Below are 19,643 nucleotides of genomic sequence, written 5' to 3'. Positions count from 1 at the left end.
ATGCCCTCTTCTAGTTTATGAGAGACTGTACTAAAGTTGATTATGCTCTCCGTTTGCTTGGTCCTTCTCTGTCCAGGGGATGGCAATGACAGATGTCCATCATAGCATCCAACACCTAAGCCAGGCACTGATAGATAACGCTTGCATTAATTGCAGCTGCATGCTGTTAGCAGAGAGGAATTCAAGGTTGGCAAGGTCTGACAGTAGCATTGCTGAAGCTGGTTTACTTCCTTCAGGAATACCTGCATTTAACCCTCCTTCAGGTTATATGTACTGCAGGCACACACAGGGTCAAGCCTCCAACACTAAGAAGAAATGGAAGTGTGATGAACCATTGGCTCTTAAAGTGGACACATTGGCCTCAAAGTTTGCCCTAGATTAAGACCCTTCTTCTTAACTTACAGCCTGGTGGCCCCTCTGCTACTGCTGTCTCTGCTGTGTCAGAGCTGCCACTCCAGGCCTATGATGTCAGTGATGGCCTAGCTACTTTACCCTCTGTTGATAGCCAACATAATGGCATAATGATGATGCATCTGTTGCAACCTCAGGCATTCTTTTTTACTGAGAAGGAAGAAGTAGAACAGGAGGAACTGGAGAGGGAGTACCCCCTGCCATCAGTGACAGGTTGTTACAGGTCAGGAGCAGATTCCTTGAACGAAGGCTGGTCATTCCAGAGATAGACAAGCCATCCAATTGGCCATCTCATGGCTTGGTCTAAATTCTGCTCATGTACAGGCTGTTCCCTCTAGTGCCTTTTCAAGTGCATTCCACACCATCTGCTTTCAGAGTTACACCCTCTGTGTCACACAATCACAAACTTCAGATTTGCTAGCTAGACTCCAAGGTGCTCCTCTGCCTAATGAGTGACTGCCTTGGTTGCTATGAAAGACAACATTATCAATGGCAAGCATTTGGTCTAGATAGTATCTCCAGAACACCGCCAAGGCCTTTAGAGTAAAACCACTGATGGCTTTCTCACCAGGAGCTATGATATAGCACCTTGGATGGGGCATATTGGAAACTCTCTTCCCCACCTTGTTTAAGCTCTCTATTGCAGAGTGTCCTGACTGCTGGAGTTGATTCCTTGAATGCGAACCAGAGTGATGTTTCACTCCAGGCATTTGCCTTCATGACCAGAGAGCTTGGCAGACTGATGATCACTTTGACCTTGGCCCCGGTCCCCATTGCCAGAAGGGTGCAGGAAGAAACTTTGTATGCTACCTGTCATTCCAGGCCAGATGTTTGGGTCTGCAGCCCAACAGGCCTTGGAGTATAGTGCGCTAATGAACAAAGCCAGGCAATAGTTTGCTGACTTAGGCGGGGCACATTTACCAACACCAAGACACACCGGTACTCTTTGCACTGCAGACAATCAGAGTCCCTTAAGAGCCAGATGCTCCTCTTTTCAAACTGTTTGGTCACATCCTATGATAAGCTGTTTTCTGAAAGGTGCTCTCCAGTTGCGGCCCCTTCATGTTGTACGGGTGCCATCATGGGATTTCCTAGAATCTTTATGTTCTCCACCGTCTGAGCCCCTGGAACATGATAACCACAGATGATTGTCCGGTAAGATGGCCTTTTTGCTCACTGTTGCATCTGCTAAGCTAGTTGGTGAACTCCATGCCCTGTCTATTGCCGGGGACTGTTTGTGTTGGAATTCTAATGGATCTGGGGACACCATGTGGCCCAACCCCTCTTTTTTTCAGAAGAGGCTTTCAGCTTTTCACATCCAGCAGCCTATCAATTTTGTAGTTTTTGCCCCACAGCCAGGGGAGGACAAACTGCATTCTAATGTCAGCCTATTTTGTCCTATTCAGGTTCTTAAAGAGTAAATACATGTGTCAGCTTTGTTATGTAAGTCTGAGGTGCTGTTTGTGCCTAGTCTAAACAAGGATGCTCAAACTGGGTTGTCGATACCATATTGCAAACATACAGGTTCAGAGGCCCCATGTGAAATGTAATGCAACCAGGAGTGTGTTCAGGTCTGGGGCTGCCTTAAAGGGTCTTCCACAGCTACTTGGTCTTCTTCCTGTACCATGGCCAGATTGCTGGTATAGGTTGTCCAGGTATTACATACTGTCTCTGGTGGTCAGGAACAATAATGAAAGGTTCTATGAAATCATAATGACTGCCAGAATTCATAGTCACTTGGAGTCTTGACGAGAAAATTCCATAGGAGACAACTGCTGATTGCCAGGCACCGTTATCAGATTGCTTGCGTTACCCAGGTATTTTGTCTTGACCTCCTACGCATGTACGTGATATCCAGGTATTACATACCATTTCTGGTGGTCATCCAGTATTCATAGAACCATAGTTGTATTTATATTTCTCATTTGTGTTTGTCTTTCAGACAGGAGCTTAATTTCATAGGCCTTGATGTGGATTCCACAAGGACCGAGAAAAAAAATATTACGATAAGAGATGAAGTGAGTGATCCAGTTGTATGTCAGTACAGTTCCAGTACTCTTTATTTAGCATGCATGTGTGCCTTTCAGTTTATGCCTTGGAGAGGGGGAATCCACAAGGACAGGGAAAGATATTAAGATCAAAGACAGCATGTGGAAAGGTATTCAGTTCTATCAGCTCAGTTCCAATAACACTCTTATTTTATACACATGTATGCCATCCTCACACTTTTGTTGATGCCTTTGGGGAAAAGGTTGAACGAGTTCTTTAGAGCAGGCATTAATCCTCGTTTAAACTCAACTCAAAACTTACAGAAAGCAGGTCAAAAGGTCTTTTTGTTGGAAAAGCTCGATAGCTCGTACCACTTAAAACCTCTGGGATGTGAGATGAGGAAGAGAAACAGCCTGCCTGGCTGCCTAAATATTTCTTTGCAAATACACACTGCCAACATTGCTCAGCTCCCAAGATAATTAAAGTTAAACATGTTATTTTTTATTTTTTATTTTTGAGAGAGAGCCATAGAGGAAACTGATATATAGAGAAGTTTATAGGTACAGGATTGAGGTCAGACCAGACCTAATAGGCAGACGAGGTGCCCGGAGAATGACAAAGACAAAGAGCATGAAAGTGAGAATAGGGAGACAGTGTGAGAGAGAAAGCTCCTCTGGGTCATTATGCTACAGACAGACACATGCAGGTGCCACCCCATCCTTCATTTTCTCTCTCTCCTGGCCAACAGGCACAGAGCAGGAAGGTATGAGGGCATTGAGCCATGTTCAGTGAACCTGACATGTGCTGGAGATACTGTCGCAAATGAAGATACATTGCAGGGCCAGCGGATACTAATTGTCCCCCTGCATTTTCAACAGTCTGTCACCATTCTCACTGTGTACAGTACAAGTGACGGGCATATTTAATACAAGACACACAATAGTATGAAAAAGATTAAAATAAGATATCCTGTCTATCTATTCAGGTATTTGCCTGTGTCCATCTCTTGTGGCTTATTTTTACAGCCGTGATGAACAGTTAACTGTGACATCTCAACCCAACTTCCATTATTAGAGCATCTGCTGTCAGATAAGGCTGTGATAAGACAATATGTAGCTGCATCGGCGCAGCAGCCGCATAGACTGATCCAGACACATCAGACAAGACAAATAGACCTCAGCTAATGCTGACAGAGCACCCCGGGTGGAAAATTTAGACAGACTTTCAATCATTCCTTTGACAAGTGGGGACATATTCAAGCAAGAGGATTTCTGTTTCCATAATTCCAAACCCCATAATCCACTTTTGTCCCCTGTCAGGGTTTGAATGAATGATTCACTGGGCCAAACTGAGAAGTCACCTTGGCAACAAATTGAATACATGCATCTCAAATTTCATGTTATTAGGTGTGCGAAAACAATTCAGGGACACAGACTCTGTGTAGATGAAGTGGTTTTCACACATTTTGTGAGTGTAAGTGAGGCAAGTGTACATTTGGAAGTGTAACATGATACAAAGACTTGAATTTTAAAGTAGAAACATACATTTTTAACTATAAATATTTCAGAGGTTAAAATTGAACAAAGAAGTGATTAATTTAGACCAGAGGCAAACTGGAATTCAAAATCAGTGACATCTGTCATCTATATCAACATGCCAATCAGAGAAGAGGGCTACATATGGCAAGTATTCTCTTGCTCTTTTTACTCCAAAAGAACCAACTAGATGGCAAAGGCTATGGAAGTCAGCATTATTTTGATTCTGTTGTTCATATTTGCAGAACATGCTAAAACTATTTTAGGTCTCTTTTAGGGTTTCATATCAATCACTGAAGCGTTTGCCCACAAAAAAGTGATTGCCAAAAAAGTGAACAGACTTAGAGGTAAATTAGTAACATGGAAGTAAGAAAACCTAATTTGACTGCTGCCGGGTAAATGAGTTGCTGGGGCAAAGTGAGTCCTCTGCAAACAAAACACTCAATGAGCAACATTTGTCCCCTGCAGTGGTTTTAAATGATGCCATGAAGTAGCTCTGCTGCATCACAATTACCTGCCAGTGTCTTTTTGCTCCATTAACATAAGCAAGCTATTTTACCTCAGCAAGATGATACTAAAGGGTTTGAGGGGCCTAGAGGTGACGGAGAAGCTGCACGAGATATAGTATGAATAAAGATGGCAATGATCTATGACACAGTAACTTTCCACAACTCTGTTTAGTATAAATAAAATGGATGTGCTGTAAGGGGCTGGAATAAATACAAATCTGGCAGAAAAATAAATAACACAGGGATTATTTAAATGACAGCTGAAAAAAGAAAAACCGTGACACAGGCGTGTATCTCATGGTATCACCTGACTGTTGGTTTGTTTGAACAGACTTTGCTATGTGTGTGTATTTTCATACTTTGTGCTATTTATGAGAAATTGTTTGGGGGAATGAGCCACCTGTGTTAAATAGCACCTGTGCACACTGTCTGACACAATTATCTGACATCAGAGGAGAAAGTATCTAATCTGCTCCCATCTAATCTCACTCAAGGAGGAAGAAAAAGCACCAGAGTACATGCATCAAAAAAGGCTTGTGATGAGAAACACTGCAGAGTAAATACGTACTAATGACACAGCAACATCGCCACAGGAGAAACAGAATTTGTTTTCCCCCCAAAAAAAAAAGTAAAAAACCGAGACGGTGAAGGGAACGTAGATAATTTCCCGCTGTCTGATTCACTTATTGATGCAAGTGACACTCAAAATACAGACAGTTCATATTTGACTGCAAATGTGTCACTGAGATGATAAAATGAGTAGGTACAGTGGAGGAAAGCAGACAACACCCTAATTAAACTTATGCAGCGTGAAGTGATGAATCTTTAAAAGAATATATAACGTTCAGTCCCACTTCAGACACATCAGCAGAGCTCACCTCTAAGTGAATATCTGATTATGTGTGGAGGGAAAAGTAGAGAAATGGTACACAGGCCACAGAAAGTGCCAATTCAACCTCCACTCCTCCCTCCCCTCTCGTCGGCCATAAAACGCAGTGTAATAGGATTCCTAAGCTTTTCCAGTGACTGCTTCCACTATCACACAGACATTTAAGTGCACTAATCCATGACAAATTGTCTCATCTGATCCATGACAAATCGTCTGAGGGGCCAATAGAGACGAGGAGATGGAGGGAGGGAAGAGGAGAGAGGAGGGGGAGTAGGGGACAAGACGATGGAGGGCTGGGGGAAGAGGCCAGCCGCTGAGAGAGTGCTGCTCGGCACCTGAATGATCAGGCAGTTATTGCCCGGTTTTTAGAGAGGTTGCTTTCATTACCTCGAAGGGCATGCTGTGCGATGGAGAGTGAGAGATCACACAGCGCTGATGAGCTCTCTACCTAAGCCCACAGTTTTCAAAGCAATTATAATCCCATGTGGAGGTAGATTATCGGATTTGAGTTTCTCGGTTGGCACACGGCAGGATTTGTAGATGCCACATTCAGAAAATGAATGTTTCTAATTAAATTTGTGTCATATAAAATGTATGATTTTCATCATCGTGTAGTTTAATTTAGTTCTTAAAAGACATGACACACACACATACACACACACACACACACACACACACACACACACAAAGACAAACCTGCCCACTGCAAACTCAGAGGTTATTTCAATATCTTGGACACTAGTGGTTTGGACATGTGTTTATTTGTACATGCAATTATGGCTTACATGTTAATATTTTTTCAGTTTGAGCTACAGCTGGATCAAACAATTATTTTTGATCCACTTCACAAAAATATGATTAAGGCGTCATCCACTCAAGTGTCTCAAATGTCATTGAATTTTGTTTCTGCAATCAATTCTCACACTAATTAGTCCCCTCAGTTTAATGGGGGATGTAAATACAGCAGATTTAGAGGCAAGACAAAAGGCACAAAGAGCCTATATGGAAAGATGCGGTTAGGATGGTCGCTCCTACATCTCCACAGAAGAAGTGAAGCATCATGATTACTAATTTGAGGTTGACTATGTAGAAAGAAAAGAGAAAAAAAGCGAATGTTCACTTCTGCTGCTATTGTAATGAAGAGACTGAGGACTATGGAAATGAGTTCCAAGTTGAAAATGGTGTGTGCATGCAGTTTGGGAGCCCGTGAAGCTAATTTCTTAACATTCTCAAACACTGCCAGAAAAATCATCAATCTTCTGAAGCAGCCATCCGCTCAGCAATGGAAAGAAAGCAAGAAGAAAAAAAAAATCAATTCATGCTGTGTATATGTATGGCTTCCAGACTTCTATCCCATCCTCATTTGCCAAAAGACAGCAATCCTAAATCAAGTTCAAGGTTTATTTTAGCACTCTGTATATTGTCAGATTTTCCTCTTCCCAGAAAAACCCAAACCTTAGATCTAAAGATAAAAACTGGAGCTTTAATAGATACATAAAACTTAAATCCAGCACTACAGTATTTTGACAGTTCTTCTGTTCTTAAAGTGGAAGTTGAATTCCTTAATTTACTAAACACCCCCTCACTTATAATGGCTGTTGCTTTTGTCTGACCATATAATGCGTCTTAGCTAATCAAAGTAATTAAATGTTTTTTTTTCCCCACCTCAAATAATGCTCTAGACCGAGGGAGCATTACGGCACATTGCACATTGAGCTCATTAAAATGCCTTCAAAACATCTGAGACTTTACCAGCCGTTCCCAATCACTGGATAAAAAAAACATAACAGCAGCACTACTGTGTAACATATAACATAAGCCCACATGTGCCGTTTTCATATACATGCCAAATCAGCATGCTGTGGCAGTCAGTCACAACCAACAGCAGGTAACTTACATATTACGAGGTTTAACAATATGTGTATAGTTCTGCTATAGTGCACATACGGTATACAATGTACTGCCTTGTCATCATGGCTAACAAAAACAATGGTAAAACAAAACGTCAGCAACAAACCGCCATTAAAGTGGAAGAGGCTAGTAGAGTTAGTTTTACAGCTGCACCTGGAACAGGAATCATGCTGCTCTATTAGATCTGAGACTCTTTTAAACTGCCCTGTCAGAGTCATAAAAAATAAAGCACCAGCTAAAGTGTTGTTATATTCCGACTGCTCCTCTGGGTATTGATACATTATGAACATGGCTGCTGTATGCATTCTTTAGCTGAACAAGAGTAAATAACTACAGTCCCTGCTAAGCGTAACCTACTGGCACTATTGTACAGTACACAACTGCAGATGAAACATTAAGGAGTGCTTTCATTTCAATATTAGAAAATACCAAATGTGCTGTAAGTCATGGCCCTAATGTATGGATATTGTAAATTGGTTACACTTTTACTGTCTTTTGATGGAGTCCAATACTATACGCTGTCAAGAGTGGCCTGGTTTGTGCAGCAGCAGTCTTGGCAGTGAACACTTCTGCTTGCTGTGTTGGCAGGTGGAGAGAGTGCAGAGCCAGGCTTGTGTGTGTCATGTCACATTCGGCTCATCTGTCAATGTAGTGGATTATTTCTTGAGAGACCAGAATTGGCTGCCCAGAATCAGGCCGCCATCAATCTTCAGCCGCACGAGCAGGACGCAGGGGAGGCGGTGTGAAGCGGAGGCTCATGGGAAGGAGAGCGGCACCGCTTCCTGAGCAGGTGACGAAGCAGGCGACTCGTTACTCAATCTCCACCTCTGCGGTGACTATGCCGATTTGTCATGGAAACATTTGGAGAAAAAAAACCAACAAAACAACTAAATATTATCTTGAAACTTGATCTATGCAGTTTTTCTTTATTTCTGTTTTTTTTTTTTTTTTTTTTAGTATGCAGTATCAGCTCACCGTTGCGGGAGGCAGATAAGCTGATTTCTCAAAACACTGTTAGATGCTTCAACAGAATGGAGGATTACATCTGTACCTAGCTCACCATGACCTTCACTTCCTGTCCTCAGATACCCACACAGCCCCTTGTCTGTGTGTCTTTGTCTTATGTGGGATGGTTTGTGAGTTTTTGTACTACTCAGTCTCTCAGGCAGTTGGCCAGGCTTCTCGCCAAGATCCACAAAAATGTATTTCAAGACAGTGTTTCTTACAAAATACCAACCCTCTATTTCACTTCAAGACTTAGCTTAAGGCTGCCAAAAAGACAATATACTAGCAAGACATGTCATATTAGAAGGTATAGGAAAGATGCTCCACATATCTTATTTTTAGGGGTAATCAATCAATGATATCAGCATGTGTGATCCTATGAAAATACACTTTAAGCTGTTATCAGCATAAACAATGTTGAATCCTGTATTTTAAAAGCTTCCTTTAAACAAATGTACAACTTAATTTACTGTATGGCAAACAGTATATCACACATTCTCTCATCATCTCTTTTGAAACATAAATATTATTCGATTACGGAAAACAGCAAAGCATAAAAGTCAATGGATTTTTCAAGGCAAGACATTGCTTTTTTTTGCCACTTCCTACATTGCCATATCTATTTATATCTGAGGGTTCTGGCCTCAATGTAACCAGAGCGCTTCTTAAATTATAAAATCAATTCTAATTCAAATATTCATCATAGCATTTCAATTCTGAGAGAGCAGTTCTGGTTAGATCGGTTAACGCCACTCCACGGCTGAGTAAGATTGATGTCAGCCTTAATCCTCTTAAAAAAACATGATATACAGTAAATTGTACAGTTGCCCAGCAGTAGAAAAAAAAGAAAAAAAAAGAGACAGAAATGTTTTCTCTCTGAGTGCCCAGTTGTGATAGACTATTATCCCTGGGAAGCTGGGCTGATTGGGATAGTAAAATATCATACCATATCCTGAGATTATGATTGTCAGCACCAATTATTGCTGTCATCCATCACAGTTTGTTGATTTAAAAACTTTTTCTGGAGGGTACTTGTGTAATAATAAATAAATAAATGAAATAACACTGCAACAGACTAGTCTCAGTGTGAATGCTGGGACGCTTTAAAACATTTATATTGATTACTTCCTGGTCACATTTATCATCATTGAGTGGCTCCATCTAAAAATGTTAATGAAAAAATGAGACTTAAAAACATCCAATCAGCAGATTATGTGGTTGTCGAGCGTCTGTGCAGCTTACATCATCTCGGACCTGATGTGTCGTGAACACAGCTCCAGTATCCCCAGAAGACTCGTGAAAATGCCACAACCATAATGGCCTCAGTGAGAAACCGGTGTGTAAATGTGTGAGCATGTACATGCCCGTACCCTCTTTAGTTTTGTATGCAGTTAGAGTGTGAGTTGATCTGTCTGACAGGAAACCTTCCAGAGAACCCTCAGCCATAACCATCATCATCCATCCTGGGCGACTTTTCTAGACCCCCCCCCCCTCACCATCACCACCACCATCAGCAACAGTAACTGGTGGTAGAGGGGGGGGGGGGGTGGGGATCTTATTTTCTTCCCTTCTCCCCCTTTGGGACCACTGCATTATTCAAAAGACACTTACTGAGCCTTGCACTTCCTTGTACATCTTTGGCACCAAGCTCGACTTGCCAACCAGTCAAAAAAAAAAAAAAAAGAAAGAAAAACACAAAAACTGGAAGCCAGCCTTTAAAAATTCATTCAGAGCTCTCTGTCGCTCATCCCTCACCCTCTTGTTCCAATTAACGGCACTGGGATACTTTGAGAACTTTCTATCTATCATAGTTGGGATTTTCATGTGTCAGCTGTTCCACAGTAAAGTAAGCCACTTCTCCGACATGCTGCTTAAAATCACCAGTATTCAATACAAGCATGGAGAATTCAATGCTGGATTTTTTTTTCTTTAGCTGTGCCTCAATTACTGTCTTTTTGCTTGGCAATGCAACACACAGAAGGAACCATGCTGAAGATAGCATCAATGTTTAACAGCCGCTTGGCTTCCGGAGAGAGAGCCCCACTCTGTGTGAGGGTTCAGCATGGGAGTCACACTCATTGTTAGAAGCTTAAAGAAAGCCTTCGCTTTGCTCTAAAAAAACCTTTGCCTTCCCTGTAACACTTCCTCATACACCATAAGCAATGGTGGTAAGCTTTTTCATAATCAGAGAATTAAATCCGCTTCAGCGTCTACCCTCCCCTTTTGCCCCTACGGTGCAGAAGGCGTCGGGCTTAATTGCCAAACGTTTCCAGTGCAAAAGAGGGAAACATAATTGTCATTTCCATCTAAGCCACAGTGATCAAAGCTCCCTTGGCTACCCGGCACAGTAATAGGGATTTTTGCCTACAGCTTGTCCTACTCATAAGAGTCTGCCAGCAAGATTCAGGGTGCAGTCGTCAAGAATTTCTCACCCTACATAGAAAATCATCTTCCTACCAGCTAACTCACAATGTAAGATGCTCTTTGTCTAGCTGGACTTCCATGTTCAGATTTAAACAGAAGCGTGCAGCTCAGCTTCAAAGTGAAACAACCACATTCCTTCCATAAATAGTACAAACTGTATACAAATGTATAGATCTGAGTCTGACTAAATCCAAGGATGTAACATGCAATTAGAGCCACAATTAGTTGTCTTCCTTTTTGCTCATCCTGTATGACTGCAAGCATGGTGAATCATCATGTTACAGTACAGCGCTGTGGCAAATCATTCTGACATACTGCAGTAGTCTCTCGCTGTTGCTTTTAAAACAGACAAAGCTAACAACTGCTGCCCCATCGAGGGGGCAACGTCTCACATTGTATCACTTTGCTGGGAAGCCGAAATCTGACAAAGGGGCACACGTACCTAGGGTGAGAATGTCGGTGCGGCCGGGCCGGGCCACATGGTGCTGCTGGATGGTCTGGTAGAGGGTGGCCTGGCACAACAGCAGGAAGCCGAGGCTAATCCACATGGCCAACAACCAGGACATGTTAAGGCCGAGTCTGCAGTATTGCACACAGTGGGAGAAACATAACAGGGAAACATGAAAAGAGTTATATTACAGCAGGTCTCGACACATATCTGTAACACACACACACACACACATACACTGAGTTAAGCCACACAAAAGAAACACATATACTGACATGTCTTATGATATTGTCAGTTAGAAATATTTGGACATGTCTACTAAGAATGATTTATTTAGAGGTTTGCACATAGGTATTTTCCTATCATAACACCAGGAGTAAAGAGAGTAAGAGGAGAGGCTTTCAGTATTAAATCCTGAACACAAAATACCAAAAGAACTGATCAAACATAAAGTTGAGATAGTCAATATCTGTCTTCTCCAAACCCACTGTAGTACCACACAAACATAGTCGATACACTGTTAAGGGGTAGCAGGAATATAACCTGACTCCTACGTTTGGCCATACACAATTACAGTTCTTATAGCCAAACAAAGGGTTCCATTACAGTTCAATTATAAACAGCAGTCCTAAAGTGTGCAAAAGATTGCATTCCTAAACACAATCTCACTAATTTGTTTAGCGACTGTCTAATATCTGGTGAGGGGCAGCATATGGAGACACGCCTTAGCCCTCATTGAATAATGAGATTCTCCTCCTCTCCAGGTGTTAACAGCGCTTCTCTCCATTCAAGACCCAGCAGTGGGAAATTTTAAAAAATCACCCCACCTCCTCTAAACTCAACCGTGGTGTATTTAAGCAGACTTTTAGAACTGTACACCTACCTACATCCCACTCACCCACACTGTCGGCAGCTGCTTGGAAAAAATTAACAAACCTTGAACTGAACCCAACTTTTGAGAAGAATAAATTCAACTTCTGTTTTTCACACTCAGTCAACAGCATGGCTAGGATATTACTGACAGTGACTTAATCTGTTTTACATTCCTTACTTTTTCACTCAAATGGTTATTGTGTGAATTTGATTCTCTAATGTTACAATCAAGTAGTCCTTTAATGTCTGATTCTACAGCACCATATCTTAATACACAAGAGAATATAAAGCAGACTGTGAGCCCCAGGGAGAGTCTCTTCAATGTGATCTTCAAACCAAGCAATTTTATAACTGACTAAAGAGCTTGAATGTAGATATAAATGTCTGCAAAAAGTGTCATAAAAGCAGGCCTGATCCAATAAGCAATTCTCACAAAGCAAAGCCACTGCTTGCTTGCTTGTTTCCTCAAACCAGACTATGTTTTGATGTGCATTTGAAATTAAAGCCATTAGGTTACTAAATACTGCTGGTGTCTGTGCCCTCTGTGACATTGACACTACTTAATATTCAGGGAAAATTAAGCATATAATTATTAAAAGCACATTGTAAATCCCCACCCCTGCACTAAATCCACCATAATCCGCGGGTTTTGTGGAAATGTAAACTGGTCCCATGGGTATATTTTCCCTCTTCCTTTTTTTAACCACACAGTGTTTTCTCTCTTTGCCAAGCTGGCTTCATATTCAAAAGAGTCGTTACGCTTTCACAGTTTGCTGCATATTGCATACAGAGTTCCTCCCGGTTATCGGAAGGCAGTCTTGCCGAAAATAAAATGTGATTCTTACCAGCAGCGTTTTACCAGAGGTGAAGACTCGCAGCACACTTTGAATAAAACGAACGTGCTCGGGCATCATTTTAAAGGAACTTCAGGGAGAGGGGGAAAAAAATATTCAGAAAGCAGCTTTCAAGAAAAAAAGAAAAGAATCAAACTCTGACTCGTTTTCTCCGCGCAAGAAAGCTTTTCTCTTCCTTTATTTTCCACGCCAGAAAAGCAAGCTCTTGGTTCGTGATCTCACATAAGGCGAGAGACAGCTCCACAATGCGCACTAATTGGTAAGTCCGGCGTGATACAGTAAAGGCAGGTCGAGGAGTTGAAACAGGAGACAGACTGCAGGAGCACTAAACACCCATTCTCATGCGCGCGACATTGATTTAACAAAATGTACAGTTTCTAAGATCCTGCTTTTCTTCTTCTTCTTCTTCACATGTGCAGACAACTTTAGCAGTCAGTGTTAAAAGATGCGCTATGTTGTTGACGCTGCATGATCGAGGTGTCTCAACACAGCGTCTATCACCTGAAAGATGCCTTTTATTAACCATAATGACTGACTGATGATACACTTATAATACGGAAGTTGAATTCAACATATTTCGCCCATTTAAACGTGATTGAAAGTTATATAATATATTGGTTAAATATTGTATTATGACATACAGGGTGTTTTCATTTTTCCATCTTTGACTTCATACATACAGTATCCCAGTCATGTGCCTTTCTACTCAACTCAAACACATTCTTCTACAAGCAGTCTTATGTGGGAAATATATCCCAGAGATACAAAGGTCTTAGTAAAATCTCCCTCCACCCCACCCACCCCATCCCCAAACATCAGAGGTGTTCCTCGAAAGTCCCACACCCTTACCTGAGCAGTGTGTTGAGGAGGAAAGAAGCTCAGTTAGATTCACTGCCTGTCTGCCAAGCAGACTCACTCCTCAGTCTTAAATCCATCCATACTTTGAAGCCAGGGATTCCCGCATGAAATTCCAGTACCAGACTAGACAAACACCTTGCAAAAGGGAATAAAATGCTGTTCTTTTCCTCAGTATTTCCTCCTCTGGACCCCTGCTGCTCAGTTCCTTTGAGATCCTTGGCAACACAAACACTCACCAAAAGCAAAACACCCAGGGGTCTGTGTCACAAACTGGCCAGGATTTGAGGACTGGGAGACTGATCATGTCACTGCTGTATTAGCCACATACAGGTCTCTTCTCCTCTCCTTCCTTCAGTCTCTGTCTGTTCTCCGTCAGTAGAACTCCTATGTTGTGTTGACAGGGAGCTAATTTACCCCCCCTCACTTGTCGTCTCCTTCTCACGCGGGCAGCGGAAGGCTCCAGTGGAATGACTGCTCTGTCTGCTCTTGGCTGCGTCCCCCCATTGAGAAGCTGTGCTGATAGTGTGAGCCTCAGTCCTCTCTCCAACGCACTAAGTAGAGAGTCTGTGTCAGAGAGGCAGAGCGAGTGTGTGAGTGAGCGTGCGTGCGTGTGTGTGTGTGTGTGTGTATTACAATGTAGCCCAGCTGGAAAGAGAGAGAGAGAGAGCTGAGAGAGAGTCAGATCACATGTCTTAAAGCAAGACTGCCCACTTCTGCATCAAGACTTCATCAGCAAATGAGGCATGCTTTATTAACCCACCCCTCTTTACATCCCAACCTCCCTTCCACAACGTCAGTAGACAGGCGAAGTACAGCCTTCAGCTCAATTTCAACGTGTTTGAGTGTAACCATGTGCACAAGTATGTGTGTATGTTTGGAGAGGGTGTGGAGAGAGGATGACTGAATGTGCTTCTTTTAGTCATCACCCTGCAGCATTTGAGGGGCTGGAGTGAAATATGCTTCAAGCACAGCACTTTTAATAGAAGGCAGAGTGCCTCATCAGAGCTTTTGCAATCACCATATTATACATTACAAGCTGGCTGTGCTCTTTCTACCTGTTTTTTAGGGTGATGGGTGGGGATCAGTGTTCATACAGCCAGTACCTTTTGGATGTTTCCCACCAAGGAAACATACTTGCATCTGCTGTGAGAGCCTAACGGAGCCTGTGTGCATCCGTCTGTCATTTGCTCATACACTGAAGCTGCTGGCTCTGTGTATATGACTGTGTGTGTGTGTGTGTGTGTGTGTGTGTGTGTGTGTGTGTGACTGTGTGACTGTGTGTGACTGTGTGGGTATGACTTCAGGCACTTTCAGGGACACACACCAGACACCAGTTGGTAGGGGACAGCTTGTGCAATGGGGGACAAAAGCTGTGTCCCCAATTGGTAAAACTGATTGTTGGGTCATTTTTAGGTTAGAATAAGTCTCCAGGAAAAATATGTAAGTCTATACTATATATCCCCAAAAGTGACCTAGGACAATGTGCTTGTGTGTTTCTCGCTCTCTCTCTCTGTGTTTGTGTGTGTGTGTGTGTGTGTGTGTTTCTTTGTTTCTGTGTGTGCGTGCGTGTGTTTGTTTGAGCCTGAGCCAGGCAGGTGAGAGCAATGACTCTTATTTGTGTGGATTATGTTTTCCTCCAACACATTTTCTTCCATATGGAGGAGCTCTCCTTTAACTCATTATACTGTTAACCAGAGATTTACAGTATATGCCAATCCCACGCACCTGCCATGCCTGACTCACTCACAGTCTGACATTTCACAGAAAATGAACCCTATGCTACTCACAACAATGCACAGCTGAGGGGCTAAATGAGCTGGCAGACTGTGAGGATAGTGTCAGTGCTGTTGGGGAGTACAGACAGATGAACTTGATGATTAATATCTTCTACTCCCTTTCTACATTGAAGTCTGTCTTCAGTGCAAAAAGTATCATCTTCCCGATTGTCCACTTATCAAGTGGGTGAAATTTTTGAGATGGTTAACAAGCTCTTCAAATGCTGGTCACTGTGCCATGCCACAGGGCATCCTGGACCATATCTGCTGTTGCTATCACCTCTGCTTGTTCTTTACACGCCATAGTGTGATTTGACAGCCAGATGCGCACAGCCCCACAGAGTTACAATCTGCAGGGGAGAGAGGCGATGAATGCAGAAAACACAATGTAACAAAATGGAGGAAGAGATGTGGAGGGGATTTATTATTCTGTCTGTTGGATTACTCAAAGTGTGATGTGAGTACCTGAGTGGGTAAACAAGTAGCTGTTAACAGAGACCTCCATGTATGGCTAAATATTGGGCAAAAAAAATAAAAGAGTTGTGGTAGTTATTCCTGGATTTGTTTTAAGCCATGTGTTGATGTGTTTTTGCCTTTGGACTGCGTCCTTTGTATTCACATACTTCTGTAATATTCTAATGGGAATGCAGTTATAAATAGTGAAGCTGCCATCTGGATCTCAGTTGGGTAAAGCACACCACATGTTAAGTCACCAGATTCACATTAAGCAGGAACTGCGGAGTAATTACCACATTGATTAGTGTTTCTACACTGTCAAGCTATATTTGCACTAAATGGCTTGATTACCAATAAATAGGCTTATTTGTATTTGTGCATATTTGTTGATATTTCCTTTTGTAAGGAGCATTAATAGCATGCACGCTTGAATTTCATTTTGTCTTCAGCGCTTAATGTCTTTATGATCTGTCCCATTGGAATGAGATGAAGGCGTGAAATGAAACAGGCCCACAAACAAGCCTCAGAGGAGAACTTAAGATTGAAGGCATCCAATTACGACTTGTTCCCTTCAGCAATATGCGGTACCAACGCAAGTCTCTCATTTGTATCTTAATTTTTTCCTATTGTTGATTCGTTGTGGTCTCCTATTCTTTATTCTGCGTCAGCCCGAGCTGCATTGGGAGAGTGGACTGGGACAACAGTATTTCACAGTAATTGTGGATTGTTGTCGTGGTCCCACTCTTCCCTGTCTGCCTTCTCGGGGGCTTCCATCATTTCCAAACAGCTGTCGCCGCAGTCCGTGCCAGGACCTAACCACAACCGACCAATCACTGGCCAACTCTGTGTTTGGATCTGGGCAGCCCTGTTAAACAGCAGCGTTTGCCAAAATCCCTCTCTCACTCTCAGTCTTTCTTTCTCATTCTGTCATTCTCCTTCTTTCTGTTTCCCCCTCTGGCTAATAAGATTCTTCCTTCCAGTGCAGCCAAGAAGCTTCAATATACATCCGCTAGCAGTACTAAAATACCAATTTTGCCCCTCCCTTCCCCCTCCCTCCCAACAGCTTTATGCTTTCTTTTAAAAAATGACTTCTTGTCCAGTGTTATTCCTTACGTACCTCTCAACATTTCTCACTGGAGCAAACCAAGCATTTCTTTATCTGATGAGGGGAGTTGTTATGTTAGTAAACCTATTCTCCATAGACACACTCTATAAAACACTCTACTTGAGAAAAAGGTAGTGACACAGAGACAGAGAGAGAAGAAAATAACAAAAAAAGAAGGAAAGATTAAGGCAAGCAGAGAAAATTAATTTGGAAGAAGTATGTGGTGGCAACTAATGCTCACTGGTGGATGGTGAAGGGAAGAAGATGATTAATGAAACAAAGGAGCCTGATCTATAGTAATAATTTATTTCACATTTGTCACAGCATTCTTTTTTTCTGCTTTTGCTCACAGGTGTTCATTACTGAGAACCTGGCTCTGAGGATATTGTCTATTTGTAACAGTGGAATGTTAAGTGTAAAGGGTGAGGTTAGTGGATATACAGTTCTCTGCACATAAACCTGTCAGGATTTACACTCACCTTTCTGTTTTGTCAGCAGGCACTGACAGAAAAAGCACTAACAAGTCAGTACAATCTCTAAAAGAAAGTGATACACAGTTCCACAAAAGCAAATCATTAATTCCATAGCCATAGATGTTAATATTTTTATTCTGTAATGTCCCAAATCATTCCTTAATTTTCATCAGGATGCAAATTTAAGTCAGTTAGTCATCTACACAGTTCACTCCTCTATAATTTGACTATTTTTACTCGGTAGTAGTCAGTAGGTTAATGTTCAATAGCAATGGCGAACATCATGGGATATTATTCCGCTTTCTAAAGTCTGAGGAAACAAGTCAGGTTAGATGGCTGGACCTACAATGTGTGTCATACTGGCACTGCAAATTGCAGTGTGCATGCTGTCTCCCATCCCTAGCCATCAGCCTGACCCCATCATCTGTCTGTAAAGCTGCCTCCCATCATCCCATTAGTTCTTCTACACATAGTTACCAGATATCCTTCTCTGCCAAATCATTTATGTTGTCTTAGAATTCCAGCCTTGGATGTTTTGTCCGAGGCTGTTGATGCCCTTGCTATGGCACTTTCAATTTGTTCTTTCTTTTGTGGATTGCTTTTCCTCTCGCTGGTTTCAGGCCTTTTAAAAACTGTTTTTAGTACACCTGATCTGCCTCCTGAGTCTGCTTTGGGTTTCTAACTTAGTAATGAGTTGTTGTAAGTAGATGTAGTATTCATCTGACTTATTTAAGCATTATGATTAGAATGTGTTTTGCACTGTAAACTAAATTTTTGACTGTACTGTGATGAAACACATCAATGCTGGTATTAATATTGACATTGAAACCAAATGTATGAAAAGTGACTCTACCTGTCATCTGCTGTTTTAAAACCAGCCAAGAAAAGGTAGGGCTGACATAGAGTTGACCATTCTCTGCATCATTTTATATACATTTATATACATGATAGAATGATAACAACCACCTCTGAAACTGTGCAGCCCACCCATGTTCATTTTCAAATATGTTGATCGAGAGAGACAGTTTTAGCTTCAGGAGCTAAGAGCAGCTAACAGCGGCACTGGCCTGCTGGAGGGGGTCTCTCAGTCTGTAACTTTCCCCAGGAGGAAGAGATGCTGAAAACCACAAAAACAACAGAAATGCAGCTCTCCAACTCTCTATAACTCCCTGGCGGTCTGTTCCTGCAGTTATCAGCTAGCAAAATCTGGTTTTAAAATTTTAAATTGCAATGTAACAGCAGCTCTGGAGAAACAGTCTGTCCTGCATGTCAGCTGAACCTGTCCACTGCTGGAGCAGCTCCACAAAAACTCAACCTGTCCACTGTTGGAGCAGAGCTGCAGAGCTGTCGGACAGGTTCAGTAACAGCTCCAGTTACACCCCGATATAACATTTTAAAACAAGATTTTACCAGCTGATAACTGCAGGAACAGACGGCCAGGGAGTTATAGAGCTACAGGACAAAATGGGAAATTACTGTCATTACTGTGATGCCTAACAAGGACCTGTGTTTTGCTTTTATAGCTGATCAGATGATTTTATGTCAAGTGGTTGATTTCCTGTGTCACTAAAGATAAAGTATATCTTCAACTGACACTCTAAACAATGGAGTTCCTCTTGGTTTTGACCAAGATCCTCTATAATTGTGTATTTCTATGCCAGGTGGCTAAAATATTCCATTGTCAAATTTCCTTTCAATGGTAAGTGGCCACATGCATTTTTATTTGCCTATGAAAACAGAAACCACCAAAAGTTTTTCCCTTCAAAGCTGCATGGTGGATTTTAAATATTGGATACAGTAACAACCTGCTTAAACTCAATAAAGGTAAATGTAGTGTAATACTATTATACTGCAATAAATAGATTTAGGAAGTTTGTAGTGGTCCATCTACATTATCTATTAACAGTTTTTTTCGCCCAGGTCATTGGTCCATGGTTAAAAAAAATAAGGAAACAAATGAAAACATTAAAAACAACCATCACACACAACATGGTACAGCACAAAAATCAGGTACTGCAACACTTATGCTGTTCCCTATCTGCACATACAAATTTATATAAGGTTTCTTATCACTGCCTGGCATGTGGGTATTATTATGCTGATAAACATATGACTGGCATTATAAATC

At 41.8% G+C, this 19,643-nt stretch overlaps 1 protein-coding gene across 1 annotated transcript in view; it reads right to left on the bottom strand.

The window, feature by feature from the left end:
• LOC128355878 (chemokine-like protein TAFA-1) overlaps nt 1-11,239 on the bottom strand; it is a 101,386-nt gene extending 90,147 nt beyond the window's left edge. Inside the window, exon 1 of the mRNA XM_053316256.1 lies at nt 11,116-11,239. Coding sequence (XP_053172231.1) covers nt 11,116-11,239 — 124 coding nt within the window. The remainder of the gene's footprint in view (nt 1-11,115) is intronic.
• Nucleotides 11,240-19,643: the final 8,404 nt, after the last annotated feature.

This window comes from Scomber japonicus, chromosome 3, assembly GCF_027409825.1.
Source record: "Scomber japonicus isolate fScoJap1 chromosome 3, fScoJap1.pri, whole genome shotgun sequence".
Taxonomy (NCBI): domain Eukaryota; kingdom Metazoa; phylum Chordata; class Actinopteri; order Scombriformes; family Scombridae; genus Scomber; species Scomber japonicus.
This window is presented reverse-complemented; position numbering and strand designations above follow the sequence as displayed.